Source organism: Miscanthus floridulus, chromosome 2, assembly GCF_019320115.1.
Source record: "Miscanthus floridulus cultivar M001 chromosome 2, ASM1932011v1, whole genome shotgun sequence".
Classification (NCBI taxonomy): Eukaryota; Viridiplantae; Streptophyta; class Magnoliopsida; order Poales; family Poaceae; genus Miscanthus; species Miscanthus floridulus.
In genome coordinates, this window is record NC_089581.1 from 96,248,926 (window position 1) to 96,258,006 (window position 9,081).

General features: G+C 44.6%; 1 protein-coding gene across 1 annotated transcript; it reads right to left on the reverse strand.

The window, feature by feature from the left end:
- Positions 1-222: 222 nt before the first annotated feature.
- Positions 223-1,116, reverse strand: LOC136536800 (uncharacterized). The gene has a single exon (XM_066528975.1). It carries the CDS (start codon positions 1,114-1,116, stop codon positions 223-225), a length of 894 nt encoding a protein of 297 aa, XP_066385072.1.
- Between the last annotated feature and the right edge of the window lie 7,965 nt (positions 1,117-9,081).

A 9,081-nucleotide genomic window follows, 5' to 3' on the forward strand; every position in this document is an offset into this window, starting at 1 on the left:
TATTGGCACGCAAATCAGTGGCTGATAAACTATTTAGGGACAGAGGGAGTAGTTCCTTAAAATGTGTTTGTTTGGCCTTATATAGAGCTATAGGAAAATAGATACAAAATTCACAAGGAACTTGATTAAACATGATTATCAGCCTTCCTGCTTGTCTCCTATCCTTTTCCTTAGGGCAAAGAACTTGCTTGGATTCAAGTATAGGGCTGCTCCATACAGCTGCTACTCCATTTGGTTTTCCCATCTGTTGTCATAGTATTTTAGTACCTCTTTGAGTAAATCTGGTTTGCGTTGCAAAGAATCCTTGATTGCGGCCTTTGCAACGTCCATGGCTGCCATAATCTCAGGAGCTACTGGTGTCTCATCTCCATCTGCTATCCTTAGAGCTACAAGAAGTGGTTGTGAAGCTCTTAGGCATAATTCCTCTTTATTCCAAAATGGCATTGAAAGGATAATGTTCTCAACTCGCCGGCCTTCTTGAGTCGTAGAGAAACTGGTAGCATGCCATTCATCACTAACCACTAAATTCCTCAATCCACTCCTGTTCTTATGCAGGCTTGCCAATGTGAGAAATGAAGTGGCAAAGCGAGTTACAGCTGGCCTCACAAGATCTCCTCCAATCTTATTTCGCATTAGATCTAGAACCCTCCCATGCTTGTACATGAATCTGGTCACCTTCTGTGTCATGATGATGCAAGTGTGGAATTCCTTGATCTTCCCAATATCCTCCAACAATAAATCCAAGCAATGGGCTACACATGGTGTCCAAAATAGATGTGGGATCCTCTCCATTAAAAGCCTCCCTGCCGCCTTGAAGTTGGCTCCATTGTCAGTGACAATCTGCACCACGTGTTCCTTCCCAACCTTATCAATTTGCTTCTCCAAAAAGTTAGCCAACATATTCGCATTTGCTATCTCACTTGAAGCATCAACAGACCCTAGAAAGAAAGTCCCTGCTGGACTGTTAGCAAGGAAATTGATGAGATGGCGATGGCTTGTGTCAGTCCACCCATCGGACATTATGGTGCAACCATATTCCTTCCAAGCCTCCTCATGCTTCTTCCTCAACTCCGCTGTTCTGTTCACAGCTCTTTCAAGCAGCGGAGTTCCTAACATCATGATATGATGGTGAGTGGTACCTAGGACCATATTGTCCAATTGACTCAAGCAAAACTTCCCTGCTTCTTGAATTAATGACGTTCAATGGAATGTGATTCTCATAAAAGAAATCAGCAACATGATCATCAACAATTACTTTGGCCTCCTTATTTTTCTTTGTGCACTGCTCAAGTGTAGGTTGACTTTGCTTGGATTTGTGCCTCTCTGCAACTACTTCTGGTGACTTGCAAAGCATGGAACTCACTGACCTGGACTATTTTTGAGTTGCTGGTTTTGCTGCAGCAGATATAGTGAAAGAAGTGATGGCAGCCTGAGCAATCTTCTTCTTGGCTTGCTTAACTTTTGTTCCAGAACTTGGTACTGGTACAACTGTAGGTTCTTCTGCACCAGCAGCATCTTGTTCATCTTCATCTTCTGCAGGTACCTCCACAAGAACAATCCTTGAACTCTTTTTTAGATAAACAGCTATCTCCTTCCTAACTATTGCTGGAGTATTAGGACATTTTATTGCATCTCCATACCCACCAGCAAGGTGCTGCTTGAATCTGCATATTCCAGATGGGACTACCTTCCTGCAAAATATGCACTACACAAAGTCCTTCTTGGAAGGATTTGGCCACCACCCATACTTCCATCCTGGGTCTTGATATCTTGCCTTTCTCTTTGTGTCAACAGCATGGGCAGCAAGATCTGGAGGTAGTTTTGCTATAGCCCTCTCAATTAGGGAAGAAATATCTTCTAGAGTAGATGAGGAAGCCATGGTAGCAGGATCTGACCCAACTGATGAATCTAGAACACCTCCTTCAAGGTCAGGCGGATGCATGTACACTTCCACATTTGCACATCGTCGGTCCACATCTATAGAAGAACAACTTAGGATGGACGATGGAGAGCCAGAGAATAGCAGAGGGATAATAGTACATCACAGCAAGCAACCTAGCAGTTTAGCAGAGAGCTAGAGAGGCTGCAAAGTGAGAGATGGGGGAGGAGGGAAGAAGATGGAGAGGGGAAAGGCACATACTGTCGTCGGAGCAGCTCAACACAAAGAACGGCGACTGGAGGCGCACGGGGAAGACTGGAGGCACGTGGAGCAGCAACCGTCACGCACAGGAGAGAAGAGAGAAAGAGCAGAGCAGCAGCAGCCAGGAGAGGAGAGGAGAGCAGCAACAGCTAGGAGAGGAGAGGAGAGCAGCAACAGCCAGGAGAGGAGAGGAGAGTAGCAGCAGCCAGGAGAGGAGACAAGAGCAGCAGCAGCCAGGAGAGGAGAAGAGAGAAAGAGCAGAGTAGCAGCAGCTGTCACGCACAGGAGAGGAGAAGAGAGAAAGAGCAGAGCAGCAACCTCTTGCATATATATTACAGACCCTAGTGGGCCAAATTGGCAGGCCAACTACTCACCTGGAAGCCCAATTAGGCAAGCCCAAAGAAGGAAGTGCCTAGCCTGGTCATGCAGCCCTCTGGTTGAACGACTAATCGTGATTAGTCATCGACTAGTCAGACGACCAGGTTTCTAGTCGAGTTAATCGAGTCGAAGTCTCTAATCGAGGTCATGGTACCGACCAGACCGACTAATCATGATTAATTGGATGACTTGCAAACATTGGTCTATGGCCACCTAGTCATGCGAGGATTCATGGGTGACTATAGATGTTGGAACAAGCATGGAGGAGTTAATGATCGAGACTTGCAAGCTGGTTGTATGGACCAAGGATTCTCTGGTAACCTACGTCAGGATGATGGAACTCATGCTACTAGTCAGGACAATAAGGAAGGACCCTTATGCAGTCCGGATCTCAGTTATGATAAGCTACCAGATATTAGTGCCAATTATATCCAAATGGCAGAGAATGTCGAGGAGATGGTGCGTGATGCCATGGGGTTTGATGAGTATACTGAGGCAGAGTTAAAGAAGTTGAAAAGGCTAGGTGGCAAATATAAAGATGCCGCTCCATCTGAGTTGCAAGGAGAACTATACAAAGTTGTTTGCTACTCTCAAGCTTCTCCAGTTGAAGGTGACACATCATTGGACTGACCGGAGCTTCAATGAATTGCTAGATCTATTAGGGGGACATGTTGCCTGAGAGGAATGAGTTACCCAAGACCACATATGAGGCCAAGCAAATTGTTTGCCCTATGGGATTGGAGGTCGAGAAAATCCATGCATTGTAAGAATGACTGCATCCTATTCCTGTGGCGATAACGCTGATCTAACTGAATGCCCCGAGTGTGGAACCTCTCGATACAAATGAAGAAATGACGGGGGTGATGACAACTAAGAGACATGGAGCTCCTCGGAAGGTGGAATGGTACTTTCCTATAATTCCCCACCTGAAGCATTTGTTTGCAACTGCCAAGGACACACAGTTGTTGAGTTGGCACAAGGAGGGACGCAAGATTGATGATTACCTTCGGCATCCAGCAGATGCTATCCTAGTGGCGCTGTCATCGATTCCATGTATGGATTTTTTAAAGATGAGCCAAGGAATATTCACTTTGCACTGAGCACAGATGGCATGAACCCATTCGATCACATGAGTAGCTCACATAGTGTCCGACTTGTGTTGTTGTCTATCTACAACATTCCACCGTGGTTGTGTAACAAGAGGAAATACATGATGATGCTACTTTTGATCTCAGGTCCGCATCAGCCAATAGGTCGGTTGTGGATGAGCTCAAGATGCTCTAGTCAGACGATGTCCAGGTATATGATGGTTTCAAGCGAGAGTCATTCAAGGTGCATGCCATGGTGTTAAGCATCATCATTTATGTTTCCAGGACACCGTTGCTTATCTAGGGCAATCTAAAGGAGAGAAAGATTGCTTTCAGTGCTTAGATGATACCGAGAGTATTTGGCTAAACAATTCAAAGAAGAGGGTGTACATAAGACATTCGCTGTTTCCTTCCCCGATCCCATCCTTACCAGGTGCATGAAATGCTAGTTTGATGGCACTGATTGAGACAGGATCTGCTCCGAGGCATTTCACTGGGCGTGATGTTTATGACCAGGTAAAGGATGTCAATGTTACATTGTGGAAGAAAAAAAGAGTGCCCTTGGAAAGAGAAAGCGCAAGGAAGAAGTTGCTTATAAGAGGTGGAAGAAGATGTCAATTCTATGGGAACTACCTTATTGGAAAGACTTAGTAGTTCGCCACAGCATCGATGTCATGCATGTGAAAAAGAATGTTTCTGGGAGCTTACTCGGGACATTTTTTAACAGCAAGGGGAAAAGCAAGGATCATGCAAATGCACTGAGTAGATATGGAAGATTTGGATATAAGGCCCAAGTTGCGTCCCAAGGGCCCCAGTGCCCAACTACCATTATCTGCCATAAATCTAACTAGGGAGGAGAAGCAGGAGTTGTGCGACTTCTTCCGTAGCGTGAAAGTCCCCTCTGGATACTCAGTAGACATCAAGAAACTTGTGGCAGCAAAAGAGAACAAAATGCTCCCCATGAAGGCTCATGATTGCGATGTCATGCTCACAACAATGCTTACGGTTGGGATCAGGAACATTTTGCTAGAAAAATTCTGAATGACAATCATGAGCCTATGCTTCTTCTTCAATGCAATATCTCAGAAGGTTCTTGATGAGAGGTCATTGGACAATCTTGAGGAGAACATTTTTGAGACAATGTGTCTTCTAGAGGCATATTTCCCACCGACATTCTTTGATGTATCCATTCATCTCATTGCTCATCTGGTTAAGGAAATAAGGCACCTTGGTCCCGTGTTCCTCCATCATATGTATCCGTATGAGAGATTCATGAGTACTTTGAATAGGTATACAAAGAGTCGGGTTCATCATGAGGGAAGCATGGTCCAGGGTTACTTTGCTGAGGAGGTAGTTGACTGGTGCCTTGGTTACATTGATCCTACAAATCCAATCGGCATATATAAGTCTCGCCATGAGGGAAGGCTAGCAGGGACATGGACTCTTGGGAAGAAGACACTTAATCTAGATCCAGAGGCCTTTCGACGAGCTCAATTTCTCGTGTTAGAACACACGGCAGAAGTTGGTCCTTACATCAATGAGCATAAGGAGCAGTTGCGTCAAGCGAATCCAAGTCAAAGCGAAGCTTGGTTAACAAGGGAACATATGAAGGGATTCAACATTTGGTTCAGAAATCGGATCCACAATTTGAGCTCTTGCATAGATGAAGGGCTTCGGAACCTAGCAGAAGGCCCTTTGTTCACAATCACAAGTTATCAAGGATATGACATAAATGGCTACACATTTTACACCTTGGCTCAAGACCAGAAAAGCATTTACCAAAATAGTGGTGTTCGTATAGATGCTTTTGACAACAATGATATGCAGAAGGATGCATACTATGGTCAGATAGAGGAGATTTGGGAGCTCACTTATGCTGGTTTCAAGGTGCCCATTTTTCGGTGCTGTTGGGTTCAGGGCACAAGGGGCATCACGAAAGACAATATGAATTCACCATGGTTGACTTTGAATAGGTTGGCTACAAGGAAGAACCATTCGTACTTGCAGCTCAGGTTTCCCAAGTCTTTTATGTGCTCGACACGAGAAACAAGAAACACCTCGAAGTTCTCCCTGATAAAAAACGTGTTGTCGGAGTTGAAAATGCTGTGGACGAGGAAGAGTACAATCAATTTGATGAAGTCCCTCCTTTTGGTGATTGGGTCCTCCCTTTGATTCTGGAGACTGAGAAAACTCCATACTTACGACAAGGTCATGTAGAAGAGGCCACCGTGGCAAAAGTCCGCCGAAAACGGCAAGTACGCAAAAACTGATGCACATGTGATATTTTATTGGACTGATGCTCTCAACAATATGTTGGTCAGTTTACTGCTGCAAAACCTCTCAACAACTTGTCTGGTTATCTCCCTGAAGAACTTGGACAGCTGCAAAACCTTGATAGCTTGTGAGTTCTCCTTCGTGGTACTATTATGTTGATTTCTACTGCATACTGCGTTAGAATTATACTGAATTGTGATTTTATTGCACAGGATTCTTAACAACAACAATTTGGTTGGGGAGATCCCTGCTCAGCTGGCTAACTGCTTCAGCTTAATTACCTTGTATGTTTTGTGCTAACTTTGTCCTAACAGCATGGTTGGTTAATTCTCCAGCATTAAAACATGTGTTATTGTCATTTCAGAAATTTGTCATACAACAACTTTACTGGCAATGTGTTATTTTCTTTATTAAGAGTAGTGTACCTCGCCTTGTAAGTGGAATTTCTTGCCTGAAATTTTTTTGCAGTTGCAACTTCTCCACTGATTTTTGAACATTCAGCCGGAGGACCAAATCTAATGTGATTCTGTCTAATTGCTCACAGTAGTTTTCACTTTTCAACATTCAGCATGAATCATTTATTGTTGTTTTCATTTTCATATCTCTGTTTTACATCAGTGGTGTGTCAAGGCGCCAAGCATATACTGTTCTTTCTACTGATTTTTTATCAGTGATATTGTTATGACCGGCACCCATTATACAAGGCGTAGGCCAGTGGAGCTGGCCCAGGGGCCATGCTGGTACTGTAGCACGTGAAGATTAGATTGGCTTGGTTTGTTAGGAAAGAGATATGTTAGATTGATTCGGTTATGATATTTCCTTAGGGGTCAAGTCAGTCATCTCTATAAAAAGAGAACCCTGTATCAGTTATAATCAAGCAGAAACAAGAATTATTTCCGGCTTCCTGAAGGGAGACGGGATTTCCTAACCCTAGCCGCCTCCTGCTGTGTCTTGCGTGAACAGTACCACCGCTACTGTAGCACCGCGGGAATTCTAGGGCTGCAGCAGCAGCCGCCGCGCTCTCCGCCACGGCCCTCGCCGGCGTCGAGAGTACAGACCACGTCCTCCTCTCTTCCACCCCTATAACCTACGCAGTAACAGCGGTAGGGAATCTAGTCCTATCAGATATACTGTTCTTTCATGAGTGATTTTTTATTATCTAATTTTTAAGATATAATGTTCTTTCCACTGATTTTTGATGTATTCTTTTTGCTGAATAAAAGGGCGTACACAGTGCAGAGAGCTTTCGCTCTGTGCGGGGGTCTGGGGAAGGGTGTCAGTGGCAAGTCTTACCCTCGCCTGTGCAATACAAGAAGACCGCGACTCAAACTCAGGACCTTCCGGTCACAGGCGGTAAGACTCTACCGCTTACACCAGAGATACGAAAATGGACTCAGTTGTACAAGCAAATGGCTATCTGTGGTGGTTTTGAACCAGTTTTTGAGGTTGGCCCTGTGTTTAGAGCAAATGACAAGCTCTGAATCAGTGAGGCCATCATCTATTCCTGCTTTTAGACTCAAGGGTGTTATTGAATCCAATAATCTCAGCTGCTTTGCATATAGAGGTTGTGATCTGAGGTGGACAATCAAGCTGCTTTGCATCCAGAGGGTGAACAATTACTGGGAATCGAGAGACTGTGAGAAATGGATGGAGTACACACAGGTTCAGAGGTTCAGTGCTCTCCTTTCAGTACGCAGAGCAGAGGCAGGACAGCAAGCATGCCCTGATTCACTCTAGTTTGTTTTCAGTTCTTGGTCGTGATGGCAATATGCACCAACTGCTTGCTTCTCGTTTGTCTGTATGACGAGGAGGGGAAGTGGAGGATTGAGCCAGGACTAGCACTAATCCTCGTAATGGAGAACGCTCTCCTGAGGTGATTTTCTATATTTTCTTCTTCTGTTCAGAGATTCAGAGATTCAAGTACGCAGAGCTCGTTTATTTGATGGTAAGTATGCCCTTTTCAATTCTTTTAATAGTCACTTTGGTTGTGGTTCATATATACCACTTGTGCTGCGTTTCAGTCATAGGATGTGCAGCTTTTCACCTCAGTCGATGCCAGCGTCAGTCTTTTTGACTGATTCATTTTTCCAACTCTGAGTGCCTCTTTTGCTCCTTCTAAAAAAAATTATATGAGTGCCATTGATTTTTTCCTACATTTTATTTCAATTTCTATGTATAGGATTGCTCTTTCATACTTTGGTTTTGCAAGGGTGCCGATTGCTGAGTGGTTTCAGTATGCACTCAGGTAGTCATGTGTTGACTAAATGTGCTCGGCAGTCCACCGAGGGATATGCCCACGATGGTAGATTGTTTGGTAGAGGTGCGCGTGATTAGAAACTAGATGGTAATAGAGACACAAGACACAAGATTTATACAGATTTAGGCCGTCAATGTGACGTAAAACCCTACGTCATGTTCTCTGTTGGTTTATATTGATGAGATAACCCTAGGCGAAGCCCAAGATTTGTATCTACATGCCGACTAGGGGACCCCTGCCTCTCCTTATATACTATGGAGGGGTAGGGTTACAAGGAAAGTTTCCTAGTCGATGATATGGTAGGATTACAATATTTACAAGAGTCCTAATAATTGCTGTGCGTCGCAAGTCTTCATGTCGTGGGCTGGACCGTCCCTGCTGGCGAGGCCCATGTGCATCGCTGTCGCTACCTAGGGTCATACCCCCCGCAAGCTAGTCCCCGAGCGCTTTGTATCCTTTGAGCAGCGCTGTTTTGAACAAGTTCGCTCAGTTTGACGTGAAGCCAACCAGTTTAACTAGTGATCCAAGCGGTGAAAGTCAAAGCCGACCAGTGTAACTGGTGACCTAGGCGGTGAAAATCGAAGCCGACCAGTTTAACTGGTGACCTGGGCGGTGAAAGTCGATGTCGACCAGTTTAACTGGTTAGGAGACCTCAGACTTAGTCAAGTAAGGCTTGCCAAAAGGATGTAAGGGGCTCAAGATTAATTTTGAAAATTCTTCACCTCAGATGAAGTGTACGCACTTAAGTGCCAATTGCGACTGCGCCGATGACCTGATCATCAGAGCAGAGCAAAGGCATTAAATAACAGTTTTGATGTAGTCAAAACATTGTGTAGAAGAACGAGTACATGTGCCTCAAGGAGCATTGTACACAATGCAGTCCCCGAGCCTCAGAGTAGATGTAGAATACACCTAGTGTCAAGGTCTTGAAGAAAAATGAGCAG